The sequence below is a fragment of the Ctenopharyngodon idella genome, chromosome 2, assembly GCF_019924925.1.
Source record: "Ctenopharyngodon idella isolate HZGC_01 chromosome 2, HZGC01, whole genome shotgun sequence".
Lineage (NCBI taxonomy): Eukaryota > Metazoa > Chordata > Actinopteri > Cypriniformes > Xenocyprididae > Ctenopharyngodon > Ctenopharyngodon idella.
The window spans coordinates 40,149,771-40,170,268 of NC_067221.1; the positions used below are offsets into that span (position 1 = coordinate 40,149,771).

Genomic DNA, 20,498 nt, shown 5'->3' on the forward strand with positions numbered 1-20,498 from the left:
AGTCTTTGATGTTAATTAATATTCTTTCATTTGTCCACTCTGCCATCTGCTGGACACTCTTCTTCAAACTGAATATCTGAGTGGGTTTCAATTGGCATTTTTTCTTTTTTCTTTTCGCACAGTATAGAAATATTTATACTCCATGACTTCTACATTAAATTCCATGGCTTCTACATTAAACAAAAAAAAAAAAAAAAAGAAAAAAAAAAAAGAGCAAAATAGTTTGATTTCACAACCAATAAAATTTATTCAATTATATATTACAAATATGTACATCCTCATGTAACAAGTAAATATTAAAATAGACATTTTTAGAACCATCGTTCAAAAGGCATTACGTTGTAAAAAATAGGTTTCGTTGTGATCTCACATTAAAACTGTAAAAGTAAGAGTATTTTTTTTTTCTATTGAGAAACCACAACAAACTTTTCCATTTTTTTTTTAAATGTGCGCAAGACACAAGAGACAACACGCAAGAAGTGGATGTTACAAACAGATACAACAATGGCAGAAAAGAACCAGGACCACTTCAGTAAACCTCACCACGGTACAACTTGTCAGAAAGGGACGAACCTGCGAAAGCATGCACATTATAGAAATCACAAGTCAAAAAACATCAGCTTTGATGGATGTCAAAGGGATAAAAGAGGAATTAAAAAAATAAAATAAAATAAAACTAAACGAAAAAGTATTTCAAAACACATGCTTAAAGAGTTAAGCGAACATCAACAACAACAACAACAAAGAACTTCAATGTAAAAACAACTTTGGTCCATTAAACATTAGACAAAACAAAGTTTACAATCAAAATATTTATTACTTAAACTTTTTCCGTCCTCTCAGTTTTCTTTCATTTTTTACAAGTTAAAAACAATAATTACATGGCTATTTACAAATGCACAATCAGTATGTATAAAATAAGTTAAAAAATGAGGAGCACAATCTATACATTATCTATGAACACTCACTGTAGAAACATGTTGGATTGAGATCTCTTTCATAACAGAGGACGAAAATCTCTCTTGCTTTCCGATGGTGGTCTTTACCCTCGGGAGGCTGGTTTTCCGACACTCCTCTTTGTTGACCCACGGTCTACCGTTCTGGATAGTGGACCTCAGGGTTAAGTGCGTTTTAGTATAGTCTATAGGAGCCGATCTGGTGCCCATGTGGTGAAGTGCGTTTGGACCGGGTGCGTGTGGTCGAACCAGAACAAGAACAGCGAACACAGACTGAACCGGTGATGACAGTTAGCCTGGAAGTGCAGCACTCGTTTGTGTTATTTTTCTTTTTTTACTTCTTTTATTATAAATCTGGAGAGTCTGTGACAAACAACATACATGCGCGCACACACACACACACACACACACACACACACACACACCTCCAAATCAAGTGCTTCGTGTTTATCACCCTACGCACGTCTTGACATCATCACATGTCATGGTCCGACAGCTACGAAATGTTATGCCGTCTCTTTATCTCGTCACCAGGTCATATCGGTGTCAGGTCAAAGTCGTCATTGACCTCTACAAGAGGGATGTAGAATTCGGGAATCTCGAAAATGCTGGTAGACTTGTAAGTGGCGGGATCCAATTCCTGCAGTTTTAGCTGCCACTCCAGGCGCTGAACTGCGTTTAACGCCGCTGCTTCATGCTGCTGACGCATCAAGAGACAAGTCTGCAGCAAAACAGAGATTGGTGTCAGTTGTACAGATACAGTGACTTCACATAGGTTCACTTAAGACACACTTAATGTTTGAATGTCATTGCATTAGATACAATTTCAAAAAGTTTCTCAGAACCATATTATGCCCTTTTACAATGTCTTTGCTTTGTTTTTGGGCTTTACTAGAATAGGTTTTCATACTTCAATATTCAAAAAACTAATTTTTTCCTATATTTGACATTGTTGCAATCTTCCCAATCTCTTTTCCCAGTCTGTCAGTAATGCTCTGTGTTGTCCATATAACGACTTAACTCGCTGCGTACCTACTATGGTACGATGCATCATTGAAGAAACCAACCAGTTGGTGAAGTAACAACTTTTAATTAATCCTTTGAGATCTAATTAATGCCAGATTTTTTTTGCTATAAATTATGGACATGGCATCTGAGGACTAATTCTCATTTTTCTCAGTTATTTTGCTTTATTTGCAGATTCAATCATAGGCTCAGTATAAGCACATGCGCACTCTTCAAAAACAGCAATTTAAATCTCTTGGCAAACTTAAATAAAATTCGAAATAAAAGATATAGATTGTACTGAATGTCAGCTTGCTTATTTTGCTCAAGATAAGGATTTATTAATAGTTCCTGTCTCTATGAAGCCCCTCCTTCTGAAAAGCACAATGTGCTCTGATTGGTCAGCTGGACCAGTGTGTTGTGATTGGTCAACCGCTTCGAGCGTGTTTGGGAAATGCCACGCCCCTTACCATAACCGCGAGTTTCAACACACTACTAACTAACTCAACCAGGCCCCGCCCCTTTATTTTGCATATGCCTTGGTTGGAAATTATTTAAATGAGGAATATTGTGATGTGTATTATAAAGTGTCCAAATATTTTTTGAGGCCACTATACCATGATATGTCTACAGATACTGGTTGTTTTGTATTGTTTTGAATCATTTGTTTCATTTCATTGTAACATTTCTGTCTGTTTTTGTACCTTCAGCTTGTCAAACTTGTCATCTACATCCTGAAGCCAAGACATAAACTGCCTCGCATTGAACCGATCTCTAACAGAGGTCTTCCCATCATCACCCTGAAATGTAAAAAAAAGAGATTAGTAAAGATGAATCGTACTGTATGTGGCAAGACCAATTTTCTGAGGTATTAAAAGAACATTCCCCTTTCAAAACAAGTTGAGCTTTATTGACAGGATTTGTGGTCTGATGTTGATTACAGAAAATGTACTTTGCAATGCAAGTTTTTGTTAAAAAAAAAAAAAAAAATAATAATAATTATTCCATAAAAATGTGTTAAGAGCTGTAAAGTTTTGTCTTGATTCATCAACATAATTCCTGTGTTTGGTTTTTTTATCTGTGTAAAATGTAATTTTATCGTACTCTTGCATACATCAAATAATGTATACCACATGTTTACTCTGGTTTAAAAGCACCCTTATTTCAATTTAAAATAATGTCCTTATAATGTGGCCACTTACTTGGACGTCCTGAGGCATGTTGTATACTTCAGCATCCAATAGGACTGTGCAGGCACTGAATGGAAGCGTCTGATTGGCTAGTGTTCTTGCAGCACGGTAATGAACTCTCAAAACCTCCTGCTCATTGGATACAATCAGCTTTTCCTGGAAGAGCAAACACCTCAGTCATTCAATCAAGTCATCTTTATTGCAACCAAAAAGCAGCAACCTAAAGCTAAAAAAATAACCTAAAACAATTTTATATATATATATATATATATATTTTTTTTTTTAAATATAAAAGGAGTTCAATGAGTTGACGTAATTTCCACTAAAACAGGAAGACAGGCCGGGATATATCGAGTAGCTCCTCCCCTTGAAAATGGCCAGTTGCATTTCGTTTATATCACTTATAGATCACCTTAAGGCTTACACATTCATAGTAAAAGCCAAAAAACCTACATTTTGATTTCAAGAGGACTTTAAAACTTTTTCTCACAAATACTCTGCAGTTCCATCATGAACCCCTAGGTTGCGTTACCTTTCAGGAAACTTTTAACTAGAGATTGATGTTCACTAAATACAATATATTTCACGGTTTCCATTTACCCTTTCGATGCTGTGCTGCAGTCTTAACTTCATCCGTACCACCTCTTGCTGTTTGAACATCTCCTTCAGTGGTTCAGGTAGAGAGGGAGGTGGCGTTATCTACAAGAGCAAACAGTATGGTGAGATCTCAGTTTCATTTTATTGTTCTTAGATTTGAGTAAAAAATTGTTACAATCACTTTCACAGAATGGAAGAGGTGGGCAGCTTACCGTTGGGATGCAAAGCTTGCTGAGAGGGTTTCCATCCAGCAGATAGGACCCATTGAATGTCACATACTCATCGTAGTACTGAGGTGCTTGAGGAATGACACTACAAAGCACTTTCCTCTTCTCCTCAATCTTCTTGCGAATGTGCAAGTACTCATAATATGGGTTTGCTCTCTCGGTCTGGTAAGGCTGGATCTCTTCAAGCTTCAATGCATCTACAATTGCAGCTAAGGACTGTTGCGCCTTTTCCTTGACCTGCTGAGCCGTAAGGTTCATTTGGGTGGGAGCTGAAACCCTATGCATCTTTCGTTTCCTTGGATGGGTCACCTGTATATCAGCTTCTTCATCAAGGAGTCTGACTTTGGCTCTGGCCCCAGATGTATCTGAATCTCTGTCCACGATGGATATCGGGGAGGAACTTCCTGAGGTCGCTCCACTGGGCAGCTCTGCTTGATGATCGGGCTGGACAGTAGCACTGCTCTGACCCTGTTCTACATTAGTCTGAAGGTCAGGTTTCACAGGCTTCTCCTCAACAGCAAGTTGGTCTGATGTGTCTGCATCAGCCTTACTTTCAGATAGAGCTTGTGTTGTTGCACCTTCTTCTGAGGACAGAACTTTCACCCCATCCATTTCTGTGATTCGGTTCTTGTCCGAAACCTCTTCAGACAGCTCCATGGGCTCTTCAGGGACCCTTTCTGGACTGGCACAGCGAGACACATTTGTCACTGAAGCTGCACGAAGGCCTTGCTCATGTTTCTCTGGCTGAGCGTCAACTGTAACCAATGGCTCACTGGAGAACTTTGAGATACTTTCGTCTTGCACACTTGCATCACCCTTTTCGGTATCTTCTTGGACACTGGTTGTTCTCAGCAGTGGTTTAGTAGTTTCTTCAGAGCTGGATCTACATGAACCAATAGATGGACTTGGAGTGCTTGTCCAGCTTGTTTTGGTGATGTTTTCCCCACTCTTTTCCACTTTGCTCTCAGAAACAACTAAGGGTTTCTCTCTTTGCTCTGGCCTCAAACTAGAGTCTGCTGTCAATGTCTGTTCGCTACTGGAAATGGAGCCAGTTTCCCATTGCTGGCTACTAGAATGCAAAGGTGAACTGGCTTCAGATGGATTTTGTGTTTGAGAAGACTGAAATAATGCAACTTGTGATGCAACAGCTAGTGAAGACTCCTTGTTTGATCCCTCCGTCATTACGGCACCAGGGACATCAAGCTGACCCAGACTTGCATGCTCTATTTGACTACTAGTGTTGCAAGACCTGTTTTTCTCTTGCAAATGGGTCTGAAACACACTGTTAGCCTGTTTGAGGCTACCTAGGTCTTTTGCACTAGACTCTCGCAAGTTTGGTGAAGGTTGAACTTGACAAACGGGAGTGACGCCTTCACCTTCATTACTAGTCAGACTTTCGCTTTCTGGAAGAGCACTAGTAAGACTTTGACTGCTCTGATTTTCCTGAACAGGAGGCACGCTAATGTCAGTTGAATGAACCGCAGCTTGCTCGCTGCTTAGGTGGGAAACAATACTGATTATTTGAGACTCTTCTGTCGTTCTTGTTTCAGCTGGTGACACCTTGGCTTCTTCATCCAAAATAGCCCTTAAGCATGGGGAGGCATGCCTGCTTGATAATGGTGTGCGATTGCAGAGAGCAGTTTCAGGAAGACTGCCGGTATCTTTATCGTGAACAGTAGGTGATCTGGAGGACTGCAAAATGAGGGAAGACTGCAGGAAAGGTGGCTGGGAATCTGAAGCTTCCATGTTCATGTCAGAATCATATTCAGTTGGTTTAGGTGTCAATATGGTTGCGTGACAGGAATCTTCTGAACTTGCAACAGAAATCATGGATACTGATCTTGACATAAGTCCAGATTTTTCACTCTCTGGTCTTGGAGATCGATTAAGACTGTTTTCCATTACTGGACCATTCTTCCCCAAGGTTTTCGCATCTACTGAGAGCGTTCTTCCACTGGTGGCATCTTTCAAGACCTTCTCTCGGTGCCCATCTGGTACTTCTGAGCTCTTTGACCGAGTTAGTTCCTTGGTTAGACAAGGCTCACTAGACGAAGAGGGCGTTTTTGTTTTTTCCTTGCTTTTCTGTTTCACAGGGTCAGTTCCTGGACGCTGCTTTAGCCGCTCCCGTTCCTTCTGCTTGATTTTCTCTAAGTGCTTCCTGTGCCACTGTTCAATTTCCTGGTCCTTGAGACTGAGCATGCGTTCAAAGCTGGTCTTCATGAGGTCATCGTTCACCAACCTCTTTTCTTTGGGACGGGTATCCTTTAGAGTAGGTGCAACCTTAGATTTGGAATCCACTTCACTTGGTTTCGTCTTGCTAATTTTGCCATCCCTGTTCAGCTGGGATCGATCTTTTTCCTTTTCCTTGTGTCTGTCTCGCTCGCGGTCCCGATGCCTTTCAGACTCCCGGTCCCTCTCTCTTCTATCTCTGTCTTTCTCTGGAGGCTTGGTTACCTCTTCTTTTGATTTAGATGAAACAACCTTATTGTTCTCACAAACGTAGCCTTTCTTCTCTTCCAATAACAACTTTAGATTGGAGTAGGATGAGGAAGAGGGGGTGGTCTCTTTTGATTTCTCTTTTTTCCTCTTGTCAGAATCTTTGTCCCTCTTGTCAGAATCTTTTTCCCGCTCTTTTTCTTTACTGCGATCAGATTTTCCATGATCAGTGGTTTTCTCGGGGGCTTTTCCTTTCTTTTCAGAACTTGATTTATCTTTGTCTCTGTGGTCACCAGAAGAGTGCTCTTTCTCAGCTCTTTTGTCAAGCTTGTCCTTATTCTTCTTGCTCTCTTCATGCTTTTTCATCAGAGACGTTGCTTTGAGCTTTTCACTCTCTTTATGGCTCTTATCATTGGGTGAATGTGAAATATTTGTTAATTTCTCCTTTTCTTTCCATCGATCTGTAGAGTTGTGAAGTTCAGGCTTGTCAGTTAAATGTTCAGATTTGACTTTCTTGTCTTTATCTGCATGTTTCTTGTCAGACTTTTCAGATTCCCGATCCTTTGTTGGTGGCCGCTTATCAGTTTTCTCACGAGAGTTCTTCTCTGGAGACTCCAGCTGATCTTGGTCTGCTGAATTGACAGTAATTGGTTTATCATCTTCTACTTCTTTCACTCCTGAACTGTGCAGTGAGCTGTCAGGGATTCGGCCAGAGCCAAGACCCTCAGTCCGGTCATCAACGTCATCTCCTTTTCCATCCTTTCCACGCTCCTCTTTAAGGGGCACATCTTTTTTCTCTTTTTTAATGGTCTTGTCCTTTTCTCGCTCCTCTTTTGGCCTCCTGTCCTTGCTGCTGCTACTGCTTGAATGTTTGTCTTTTGACGCCCCTCGTTCCTCTTTAACTGGCGATGAGTCTGAGGACTTCACAGGAGATCCGCCAGCAAGCATCTCACATTTGCCTGAGATATCTTCGTTTTCATCACTTTTGAAGAAGTTCTCCTTCCAAAACTCCCGATCAAACTCCATGTTCCTATGTCCGTCCTTGCGTGGCTCTTTCTGCCGGTGGCGATTCCTCTCTGCCTCATACTCCTTCCTGTACTTTTCCTTCTCCTTGTGTTTCAGCTTGTGCTTTTTTACAACTTTCCCATCTTTGTCAGTCTTCCTGAAGACAGCCTCAGAACTGTCTATACTGTTGCTTAGACTACTGTCTTTGAAAGGACTGGAACTGCCATCATCTCTGTCCAAGTTAAGCTCCTTGTGGTGATGCTTGCTCTTCTCCTTGTGCTTGCAGCTCTTACTGCTAGAACCTTCTGTGCAGAAGTCAGACTCTGTGTAGTGGTTGTATTTGACACTGTCCCCTGGACAGGATCCATCACCAATAGAAACACAAGTCTTAGCATTCTCCTGTTTCAGTGGGGTTGTCTGTTTGTCAGTTTGGCTGTGGTTCAGCTTTGGGGACTTGACTACAGACAGGTGAAAGAGGTGGACCGATGTGTCATCCTTTGCACTGAACGACATTTTGAATGAATCCTCTTCCCTGACACCCTTGTCAGAATTGTCAGACACAGTCGCCGAAGAAAACAGAATGGACTTGCTGTTCTCTTTCCCTTCTTCTCGGACTTCCTGGTTCTCCTTGTTTTTGCTTTGGCTTTTGTTCTTTTTCTTCTGTTTACCTTTTTCTTTCGGCTCCACTGACGTGAGAGTCAAGCTTTCTTTCTTCGATCTACTGTCTGTTTTGTGACCATCCACACTGGCTGACCTGGTAGGCGAGCTCCTTCTTTCTGTCGGCACCTCGGCTTCATCGCTCGAACTGTCTGAACTGCAGTAGGCGAGTCTCACCTTTGTTTTTTCAGACTTGCACACCAGCGTTGACTGGTCGCTTTTGCTGCCTTGTTTGGAAGCATAGTGGTTCCTTTCCTTCTCCTCCTTCTCCTTTTGCCGTAGCTCTCGCCTTAAGATGTGTCGGTCGTTAAGTGCCTTACTTAGGTCCTCCTCCTCTTCCTCATCCTTGAACTCGTATTCATCCAGCCCTGACATGGATGATGAGGCCTTCACTGTTGTCGATTTACTGTCAGAGTCCTTTTCAGCATCCGAGTACTCCATGTTCTCGTCTACACTGGATGGATTCACAGATGGTGGGTCCTCTGATTCTGTGACATACAAAAAAAATTAAAGACTTAAAGAAGATTAAAGAATTAATGTTTGACAATCAATAGAATGAAAAAAATACTTGAGACTTGACTTAAAGTCCCTCTGTAGTGAATAATTTTATCCCTTAAAACTCATCTTTGATCACCGAAATGACATATTTAAACATTTTTTCCTGTGAAAAAAAAATTCTTCATGCCTTAAAATAGCTTGAATGTAACTCTACACCCTTGCCTCATTTAGTATATGGGGATCTATGAATATGCTAATTAGCCCCGCCTCCACTCACTCGGTTAATAAAACCAACCTAGAGAACATAAACTATTTAGAAAATGGATTTGATTGACTTGGACTCTTCGTAAGAGATTGGTCAGTATGTCTGATAGCACGCCGCAAATGTTGACAGTGCTTGTATTAAACCCAGAAAAAAGAAAAGTTCAAAAGAAATGCCAATAGCAACAGCACTGGCAAATCTCCTGCCAACTTTTCTGTACCTGAAGAGCTCTCTTCTGGTTCTGAGAGCGGGATCTCTCCCTTGAGTAATTGCTCAAGCTCCTGAGAGTCAGCCACATCAACTGGTCTCTCCCCTCTCTTGTTGGCCTGGAAGGCATTGCCTCCATGACGCAAGAGCAGCTTCACAATCTATGAAAGTTTGGCAAAACATGACAGAGACAATGTACACAGGTGAATCAGATTATCAGAAAGATTCACAATTACTACAAGTTCTTGCAACAGATATTTGTCCATTTTGAGTGTATCGTCATCAGTCAATAAATGTGTTTAACAAAAGTGTGCTGCAAGTGTCACCAATTAAAATCCATGTAGGTTGATCACTAGCTGAAAATGTCATTTAAAGTAAAAACTCACATCTTTGTGTCCGCTGCTGGAGGCGTCATGAAGCGGAGTGTCATCGTCCAATCCTTGCGTGTTCACTTCCGCTCCTGCACCAATCAGAACCTTCGCCACATCATAGTAACCAAGGTTACAAGCTTCATGGAGAGGCGTCCAACCTGAAGAAAAGAACAAACCAGTTTGAGCTCATGAGAATCTACAACTGGAAGGAAAAATGGAAAACTGTTTAATCCTATAAAGCCTCCAGCATCATATTTGATAGGGAAATTTCTAAGGCCTCTAAATTATCAACATTATTAAAACTCAATCTACTACATGCCTTCTGTCGTCTGATTGATAGTTTATACTTTTATAGCAAGTAAAAGGCCTTTTAGTATAAATGTAAAAACATCCACCTTCAGCTCATGGTCACGTTTTTTTTCTCTGTGAAATCTTTACTGATTTTTATAAAGTAAACATAAGAATAACTTATTTTGTTAGTAATATTTCGAGATGAACACGCAACTTAGGTTTACTTGATTATCCATACATCATTTTTTTAGGAAAATCATGTAAAAATGTATCAAATATGATCATCAGGCTTTTGAGGAAGGTTTATTTGTTCATCTCTCAATCATTATTGTATGTATGTTTTGCTTTGCATTATATATTTTAAAACTACTAAGACATTATTGGGAGATATAGTGACAGCTGATATTTCTATGCATTTTATGTCAATTTTAAATTTTAAATATTGATTTATGGTTTTACAGTAAAAACCATGACTATATAATTTTGAATAACTCCTGAACTGTTACAAAGTAATCAAATTACATGATAAGATGATTATTTAATTCCATAAAACAGAAATAAACAACAGACAGCTTGTTATCAGGTGATATAATCCTGTAAATGTGCATTAAACACAGTCTCACCTGCAAAATCTTTGACGTTTACATCCGCTCCAAGGCCGATGAGTTCCTTCACCTGCTTGACGTCCCCTCTGATGGCGGCCATATGCAGAGGAGTCTCCCCTCTCTCATTTCGTTTGTTCACTTTGTCTTTCTGTCGTGAGGATGAGCTGCTAGCGATCTTCTTCTGCACCGCCGGAGATTGAGAGGGATGGCTCGGTGTGGTATCTGAGATTACAAACAAATTAACCAGAATGCCAAGGTTATGCGGTTTATCTGAATTGTCAATCTGACCTGACTAGACCACAAAAGAAAGCGAGTGCTCTGATAACAAACGACTACATCATAACTCACTGGTGGCTGTGGGTGAGAGAGTCAAAAAATAAAATAAAAGCTAAAATAAACTAAAATATAAATATTTGATGAAAAACTAGCAACTGAAATAAAATAAGTACTAAAAAAATACAGAAAAAAACAGCAATATTGTGAAATATTACTACAATTTAAAATAAGTTTTCTATTTTAACATGTATTACAATATAATTTATTCCTGTGATGCAAAGCTGAATTTTCAGCATCATTACTCCAATCTTCAGTGTCACATGATCCTTCAGAAATCATTCTAATATGCTGATTCGATACTCAATTATTATCAATATTGGAAACAGTTTTGTTTCATAATATTCTTTTGGCACCTGTGATACTTTTTTCAGTATTCTTTGATGAATAAAAAGTTAAAGAACAGCATTTATTTAAAATAGAAATCTTTTGCAAAAATATACACTACCGTTCAAAAATTTTGAGTCAGTATTTTTATTAGTTCTTTTTTGAAAGAAATTAATACTTTTATTCAGCAAGGATGTGTGAAATTGATAAAAAGTGATATTTAAGACTTGTTTTGTTAGAAAAGATTTCTATTTTAAATAAATGCGCTTTTTATTCATCAATGAATCCTGAAAAAAGTATCACAGGATCCAAAAGAAATTAAGCAGCACAACTGTTTCCAATATTGATAATAACTGAGTATCAAATCAGCATATTAGAATGATTTCTGAAGTATCAAGTGACACTGAAATACATAACACACGCATTAACAATTGCTGCAATAAAAATATATTTATTTTACATATTTACTAAATTAGAATTGGATGCAAAAAAGAAATAACTACGTTATTTCATGTTATTATTACCAAACAAAATGTTTATATTTATGTTTGTATATGATACATTTTATATAAATTTATATTAAATTTAAATAGAAATGTAATTTCCAATTAATTCCCATAAATTCATATTAAGTTTCCAAATTGGAATTTTCCAAAATTCCCCAGGAGTTCCCATGGAAAGTTTATGCCCCTTTGCAACCCTAGTAAAAACAACCTTGACAATACAAACATCACAAAACAATAAGAATACAAAAACAATAAATAAACATTCATATTTAGCCAAACTAAAATAAATAAATAAATAAATAAAATTAAAAAATTCAGGTCAGTGACCCTAGTAAAACAAGCTAAAATTAAAATGAAAACTGGAAATATAAAAATAAAGCAAATTCAGAATATTAGTACATATTGTAATAGTATATAAATAATACTAAAATAACACTAGTGAGAGAGTGAGACATTATCGTAATAAATACTGAAAACATTATATAAATATGCATATAATTTTTGAGTAAATATTGGCTTTTGACATGAACAAATAAAATTCAGGGGATAAGTACGGTCTACTAATGAAAATATCAGTGACAACTTTAACCACCTTTTCTGCACTGTTGCAAAAGGTGAAAAAACACTCTGTGTTCATAATTTCCTACCTGGACTGTTGTCTCTCGCCGTCATCTGCATGACAAGTGCCATTTGCTTTCTTTCTGATAAAGGGTAGCCGAACAAAATGTTCACAGGGGTCGACTTCTTAGTCCCCGGCTCCTTCTTAACTTTCTTCTTATCTGGAACATCTTTGTCTGCAGCAAACATGAAAAAGGATGAAAAGAGCATGAGCACAGCTTTCCTCTTGCATTCATGCATCTCAGTGTCTGAAAACATCAACGTCTGATGCAATTTATGCCCTTTAGACAAACAGCTGGAAGAACTGTAATGGAAACTTTCCAGTCTGAAAGAGACATGCATTACCCATTTAACACCGTTCCCATGAGTCTCTGTGCACTATTGAAAGGCATGCCATTAAAACAGATGCAGCGGTTAAACCCAGAAAGTGTCAGTGTGTGTGCTTCCTTGAACCGAATCGCCTGACAAAAATAAGAAAAGCGAAAGCGTGAGACGTCTCTGCCCATCAAATGATGCAACCAAAAGTCGACTGTCTCACCGAGAGTGATGCAAAAAGACTAGCAGACAGACAAGGTCATGCGGTTACGGAAACTAGATTCGTTTCAGCCAGCGCTGGACGGAGGGTCAGGCGGAGACAGATTAAGAGAAACAAATAAAGATGGCGCTGGACCGTGATGCGCTTCGGACTGTTTGCAACCGTTGGTGCGACACAGCAAGGGTTTGCCGTGGGGCGACTTTAACGGAGGCAGTTACCTGCGTATATCCTGCAGGGAGGAAGTAATCTCTCTCCCCACACATCGCTCGACTGCCCGGGGTCAGAGTCATCTACAGTGCAGAAGCAGAGAGGCGGGAGGGGGGGAAGGAGGGGGAGGTTCAGGGTTCGAGAGGTGGATGGGAAGGAGGGGGTGGACGGGAGAGCAGAGCACTGATTACACCCACAGGCTCCGCCCCTCACTCAAATGACAAATCACAGCACAGGATTCAAAGACTCCACGATGAATATTAAGTACCACAGATGACGTCACAAACCTAAATCCATTTCCATCCAAAAAGCAGGACATGAAAGTCACATCATAAGCTCACAAAAGCTTAATTCTGAAATCTTTAATATTTTTTGTTTATATTAGTGTTGCTATTGTTAACTGAAAACTATTAAAATAAAATAGAAAACAAATAATATATAGAAAAACTAACATTTATTTTATTTCAATTAGATGCCAATGCAAAATTTCTAATTTTTAAGCTTTAGTTTCTAAAATGACTAAAACTGAAATTAATCAAAACTATATAGAAACTAATAAAAATGACAAAAGTACATGAATAAATGAATAAAACAAACTAAATTAAATAATAAATAATACTAAAATAAAACTGGTTTATAGGGTAGGCGATATAACAAAAATGTTAGATATTTTTTTTTAATCATGGTAATAAGCACAATATAGTTATTTTTGTAGGTAATTCAACAAAGAATTTGGTAAATATTAATTAACCATGCCTATTTCTGTATAGTCCAGTCAATTAAATATTATACAAATTAAAAGGCACTTAATCTCAGATTATTTTTGCTAAGGAAAACATCAGATTTTTCATAACAAATTTGACAAAATCAGGTTTACATGACAAAACATAGTTAGATGTTAGTTTGAATTACTTCATATTTATTTGTCATTTTCATGTGTAAATAACGCAAAGCAGTATTGACAGCAGCACGGACATATACTGCATTATAAAGGTTAGATATTGGTTAAACTTTCATCTTTGCACAGTATAAAGCATAATAGCATGATAGTGTGTGGTAGTTTTGGTATTCTAAGCAGCTTATTATATTCTTATTAGGTCTTGGACAATGTTATAATGAATATTACTATCCTAAGTAGCATTTTCCTATTTATCAGCTGCATAGGTAAGAAAAGAAAGTATTGGTATATTTGCCTTCATATGATGCAACTAACTACAGAACTGAGACTAAAAAAAGACAAGGTAAGTAATGACAATATCCGTTTATCATTACCTTTAATGTTCTGAATTTCTATTTGAGGAGAAATCTGTTATGTTTTTGAACGAGACACAATCTATCGCCCATGTATTTGATAAGGCTGGCTTAACTGTTACATAACATCCTAAAAAAAACAAACTCTAGTACAGCATGTCCAATAAAAACAAGTCCTAAAAGTGACCAGGAGGCGGCGGCAGTGAGGCACAGATACAAGCTACTAGAACTTTCACAGTGAATGCAAAACTGACCAGTGTCGGAGTCCCGCTCCTCGTTCCGGGGCGGACTGACGGTGAAGGAGAGCTTCCGTTTCATGGAAGACTTAGACTTCCCCTCTTTCCCCAGGATTTCACTCCGATCCAGCTTCGGAGTTTTGGCAAACGGAGAGATTTTCTCTTTACTCTGAGAGAAAGACAGAGACATACACCTTGAGATTTAATGGAGGAACATACTATCAGTCAAAACATGTTATGTGTAACGTAGTATGCACAAAGCCTTGATCTTAATATAATAAACAGTTTGTATAAACACACTAAAAATAAGATTAAGATCTTTTGAGCTGGTCCAATTAACTAAATGAAATATTAAACTATAAAAACTAAACAAAAGAGCCACTGCCGACCCTAATGAAATTACTAGCAAGCTGTACATTTTCATGTCCTCGTCATATATAAGATACAAAAATACAATGATTTTAAGATGTAAATCGTACTAGTTTTTAAATTAGAACAACAAAATTAGATGGTTGAATTAAAAACAAATAAAATAAAATACAAATAAATCTATATTTTATTTTAAATATAATAATAGTACTAATAATTATAATTATTATGATTTATTATTTTAAAAAAAAAATGTTAATAATAATTATTATAACAATTTTTTAAATAAACAACTTAATTTTTTTTTAAAGTAACAGAGCTAAAAATGTACTGGATGGAATATTCGGGAATGAACCGACTCACCTTTTTCCCCGCTGTCTTCTCCACCATGGCTCCATCTCGGTCCGATCCCGGTTTGGCCATGGTGCATCTTATGACTAGCTGTGGCAGCTACGGCTCACAGGTTTCATCATGGGCCTGAAACACACACATACAATGCAAATGAGAACTTGAAAAACTGATACAACACAGTATTTCAGTGATGAAACATTGCACTAAATATGAACACAAATATGAATGTATGACATTGGTAAACATAAAATATCAGCCAATGCTACATTAAAAAAAAAAAAAAAAAAATCAGCATCAGATACTGGTCTTGAAGCAAATTATATTAACTTACTTCATAATTTACTATATTTTTCTTCTGTGCTAAGTTTCAGAAGTAACTAACTGGCAGTTAATCAATTTATCTCCTGTATTTGAAACATGTACAATTCCAGATTGGAGCTTTAATGTGAATACTGGAGCCATAGATGTAAAGTAAAGTAAAATAAAATAAAATAATAAAATAAAATAAAACAAAAATCAAATTAAATTAAAAATTAAAAATCAAATACAACCCCATTTCCAGAAAAGTTGCATTTTGTAATAATGCGATAAAATCAAGAATCTGTCATTTGTTATTTCTCTTGAAACTTCATTTAACTAACAAAAGTACAAATAAAATATTTCCAGTGTTTTCACTGACCAACTTAATTGTATTTTGCAAATATAAAGAAATTTTTACAAAACAAAAACAAAACAAAAAACAAAACAAAACAAAACAAAACAAAACAAAATAAAATAAATGTTGGCTAAAATAAGTCAGCCAACAATTCTAATTCAATTTGTATACAAGACAATACTGGGCATGAGCAGGTCGACTAATTGTCAGCATTATGATTATTAGTGAATATAGTTTTAGTAGTGAATTCGATCATTCGTGAATGTTTTGAGTAAATTTTACAATGCAAATCCGCTAATGGACCAAGAATAAAAATTTCCCACAAGACACTAAAGCAGAAACGGAACTGGAAGAAAAATCCCAAAACTCGACTCTTGACAGCAGCGAGGAGAACATCTCGTTCACGAACTAGTGAGACTCCTATTCAAAAGCTGCGAGTCCAAAAATACATTTAAGACAATCTGTCAAAGTTAACCTCAGGGTACGGAAAACTACTGTGAGGTGGCAGCAATCAATCTCCTCCAAAATCTCAGATTTGAAATTGTTAAGACAAGTCAGGAATAGTTCGGCAGTTCTCGACCCTGTTTGACATGTCAATTAAAAATGTACTGAAAGCACAAAAGTCTACTGAAATACAAGAAACCGTCCAGAAACACATTCAAAGGGTTCTTATTGATTCTTAAACAACATGACCAATAAACAAACATCCTGGCTGCTTGAACAAAAATAATACTCAGTAAAACTCACAAAGGTAAAACGTAGTCTAATGAGTGTTTGGAGCATGTGAGCTTTATTTTCCTGTTTCAGAGGTCATTCAGTGGGAACAGGGCTTATGTTCGGCTGCTTCAATCCTTGACTGATTACAGCTCATGTGTGTCACACTAGCGTTACAAAATAACTGCAGCTGCATCGCAAAAAACATCACAAACATGCTGCACATGATGTCTGACAGAGATTACTGCTAGTACTGTGGCGGTACCGTAGTATCTGAGGGTGGTACCACACTACAGCACTCTGATTTATATCATGGTACTGTATGATTACCATATTCATACACCATGGTATTAGGGAAAGGTGATTCAGCTTAAAAAGACATACATTTGACATGTTTCAATCTTGATTTTTTATTAAATAAATAAATAAATAAATAAAATGTCAAAAGTACCGGTACCAAGTTGGTACTGAAATTTTGAAAATGTGACAATACCAGCATTTCTGTAGTACCGGGAGTACTGAGTATCCGGGTATATTCAGTACCCACTGATAGGGCTGTGCCAGTATTTACTTGAATATGACACGAGTGAAGCACAAAGCTTTGTTTACAGAAGAAATAGGCTAATAGGTTAGCGATTAAATGTGACATCACAGCCATGGAAATATTTTAGTTCATGCCGAATGAGAGCGGTACGCGAGTCCATACATTTAAGCTTTGTATTCTGTTTTGCGAATCGCGATCTGGTCACCCGATTATCAGAGAATTTAACAATATTCCATTAGTTATTCCACTGAACATGGAATCTCTGTTTCTTTTCCCAAATCTTCACTCAAGCAGGGGATTATAAACGTTTCTTCCTTTTGTTCGCTTTTAGGCCTACTATTCACATTCTTTACTGTGGTAAAGTAGAAAAAACACTGTAGGACAGAAACCTTTTTGCTTGCACGTCAATTTCTATTTAACACAGTTTATGCTTGTTATTAGACTTTATAAGGCGCATATTTGTATACCGCGTTTCACATACGCCGGTGATTTTTAGTTTAGCTTTCTCTGGCAGCGCAAAATCAAACAGCCTGAATGTGTGAAGATAAAACTTGCTCTTCAGACCTTTTACAACAAGTGTCAGTTGCTTGTAACATCAAGAGATAACATGAAGATATTATTAAAGAGAAATGGTCTCTTTCCTGCTCGTTTCCCACATCCTTCTCAAAGAGCAGAGCGGCTATATTACGCATCTTTGTGTGGAAATAAAAAACGAATGTTTAATTAGAATAATATTTAACTTTCTTATTATTTAGGTTACCATTATTTACTGATATTTATTTCATAGTTTTACAGGCTGTAGTGTGTCGTTTCATTGAAGGAATAGCTAAAATAAACACGCATGTCTGTTTCAAAATGGATATTTGAGCATTTGTTTATTTATTTATTTTTTATATTTAAAAATGTATTTCATTGAGGTATATATACACACACACAAACATACACACACACACGCTCCAAATATTTATATGTACGATTACCATCTTATTTAATATGTTTTTAAAAATAGTCAAGTTAAATAAAATAGTAAAATAGTTCCAACAAATTTTCCTGTGGTACCGAAATTGGTACAGAGAACCGTAAAATTTTAATGGTATTGATACAGACTACTGGAATTTTGGTACCGTGACAACACTAATATATATATTTATTTATTTATTAAATAATAAATCATTTATAATATTATTTGAATGAATTTAATATGAAAAAAGAGATTCTGAATGATGACACAAACAAATCACTGAATCAAAGATTTGAATTGATTCAATGAAAAGTGAAATTATTCACATAAATGAATTAAACTCTAAAGGCCCATTCACACCAAAGACAATAACTATAATGATAAAGTTCTAAAAAAACATTCTAAATATAAACGAATAACAGAGTCCACACCACAATTATAATGAGAACTATTTTTTCCAGCTGATGAAAGATAATAACACTGACAGCCAATCAGAATCCCTCCTGCTTTAAAGTGGTTGGTGTGGACACTAATATAGTTATCATTCGAGTTGGTACTGAAATGTTAAAAATGTGACACTTTGAGCGCTGTTGAGTGGATTCGTAAACACCTCTGATTGGCCATTGTGTTGACACGCTCATCAGATATGTCTGTGATGGGCTACAATGATCAACGCACGGGAGCGTTTGAAAGCACGCGGAAGTGTTTGAATTGGAAAGCGTTTTGAAAGCGGGAATGTTTGAAAGCAGGCGTCTATCAGCGGAGTATAATAATCAATATTAGCAGCAATTTATTGTGAATATTCTTTATTTCACCCAGTGCTACATGGTACTTTGAGGTACATGGTATTACCATAGTATCATATTCAAAAAAACATTTATATGCACTAAATTATATTACACAGTTTAGTAACAAAACATTTATCTACCTATATTTTTACTAAAACATTTTAATAATAAATAATTTCCCAAAATTAGGGATGCACCGATATGCAAATTTCGGCCAATACCGATAACCGATAAATCTTTATATTTGAAAGCCGATAACCAATATACTGGCTGATAAATCTAAATAAAAATTTTTTTATAATTTTTGAAAGACTGATTACAAAACAAAAGTCACCATTAAAAGCCATGTTCCAAGAACACAATTATAATGTTCTCATGATAATTTTATGTAGCCTATAAGACAGACTTGTGCTGCACATGTTGCATTTAACTGGAAATCTATTTTTCATTAGCTTTAATTTATTGGCTAAATTTTCTTATTGGGCAGATAACAGTAACATTAAAAATAAACATATATCGGCTGATACCGATAAAGTAGCTGATACATCGATATATACCCAAAATAATTATATATAGCTGTATTGAAGTCATATATGGAGAAGTCATCTCCACTGTTGTTTCATGGCTACAGTAAACCATGTGTCTGTATATGTTTTTGCATCAACAGTATCTGAGACTAAAGAACAAGGAGGAGTTTACACATCAAAACAAGCTTCACACAAACCAGCAGCTGAGCACAAGACCTTCAGTGCTTCGTCTTTACATTCGTTCTGCTATCTCTCAAAACAATAAATGAGAAAGTCAGCTATTAGAGAGCATCTGACACTGGCGGCCGGGTCTCTTCTGGATGAAAAGCAAATCAGCAGAGACCCACAGACCTGAACAATACCTTCCCCGATAGACTCGCCCTCCCTGCCGTGATGCAAGCAGATGACACGGAGCACAGGCTCCTGGGAAAGAACATTTCCACGACACCTGACACCCAGTGGGACCGAGTTAAAACCAGCTGAGTCACTCCCTCTGAGAAAGAGGAGGCGGTGAGGAGAAAAGAGCTGCACCATCCGCATGCATCATCAGTGTGGGACAAATGTGTTACAACTACACCACAAGATTTCCTGCTCTCAGTGTGACAGCTTTATAACCGTGCCACACAGCCTCTTTAAGCCCATAATCCAATCCATCTCTGAAGTTTCACTCTCTGCGAACAAGTTATAACGGGACTAGTACACTTTTTAAGTTTAAATCATGCTCAAACCAAAGCCATTGAGAGTTGCAGAACTGAAACATTTCCCAGGTTTTCAGACGAGTGAATTTCATTTGTTTATGCATTTTTTATTTGATCTTGATATAGCCATAATTACATTTCATAGCCTAAATTTCTGCATTCTCCTACACCATTTAACCTTACATAACTCAGATGTCTCGCTCACTCACGCTACAGTGCGACCATATGCATTTGTGACTGAAAATGACTGCGTGCGACTGTGAAAAAGTATTTAGGAGCACCAGTGCCACTGACTAACCCGATCAGGCCCGGTTCTACAGGGGTGCTAGAAGGTGCACCCTCAGTTGAAACTAATAACAGCATATTGACCAAACAGATTTTGAAAACGCGCCACTGCGTATTTGTGTTTGCACTCTTGAGAGCGTAGAGAGAGAACAGGCTTTTCCAGTGTTAAGCATCGTAGCCAATCACAGACATATCTGTTGATTTCTTGAACACAATGGCCAATCAGAGGCGTTTAAGTTAAAATCCACTCATCGCTCAAAACGCTGGAGTTTGTTGTCAGTGCTGA

At 37.4% G+C, this 20,498-nt stretch overlaps 1 protein-coding gene across 2 annotated transcripts in view; it reads right to left on the reverse strand.

Annotated features, from left to right (window-relative positions):
- Positions 1–222: 222 nt before the first annotated feature.
- The window catches only part of ankrd12 (ankyrin repeat domain 12), a 55,308-nt gene continuing 35,032 nt past the window's right edge, over positions 223–20,498 (reverse strand). The window contains exons 2-13 of one of the 2 annotated variants that reach the window (XM_051883974.1): positions 15,053–15,166; positions 14,339–14,489; positions 12,845–12,916; positions 12,121–12,267; positions 10,326–10,529; positions 9,427–9,569; positions 9,054–9,201; positions 3,961–8,561; positions 3,752–3,850; positions 3,164–3,307; positions 2,666–2,761; positions 223–1,677 (exon numbers count right to left, since the gene is read on the reverse strand). In XM_051883974.1, coding sequence (XP_051739934.1) covers positions 1,492–1,677; positions 2,666–2,761; positions 3,164–3,307; positions 3,752–3,850; positions 3,961–8,561; positions 9,054–9,201; positions 9,427–9,569; positions 10,326–10,529; positions 12,121–12,267; positions 12,845–12,916; positions 14,339–14,489; positions 15,053–15,112 — 6,051 coding nt within the window. In that variant the 5' untranslated portion in view covers positions 15,113–15,166 and the 3' untranslated portion in view covers positions 223–1,491. The remainder of the gene's footprint in view (positions 1,678–2,665; positions 2,762–3,163; positions 3,308–3,751; positions 3,851–3,960; positions 8,562–9,053; positions 9,202–9,426; positions 9,570–10,325; positions 10,530–12,120; positions 12,268–12,844; positions 12,917–14,338; positions 14,490–15,052; positions 15,167–20,498) is intronic. The other variant, XM_051883984.1, reaches the window with a different exon arrangement.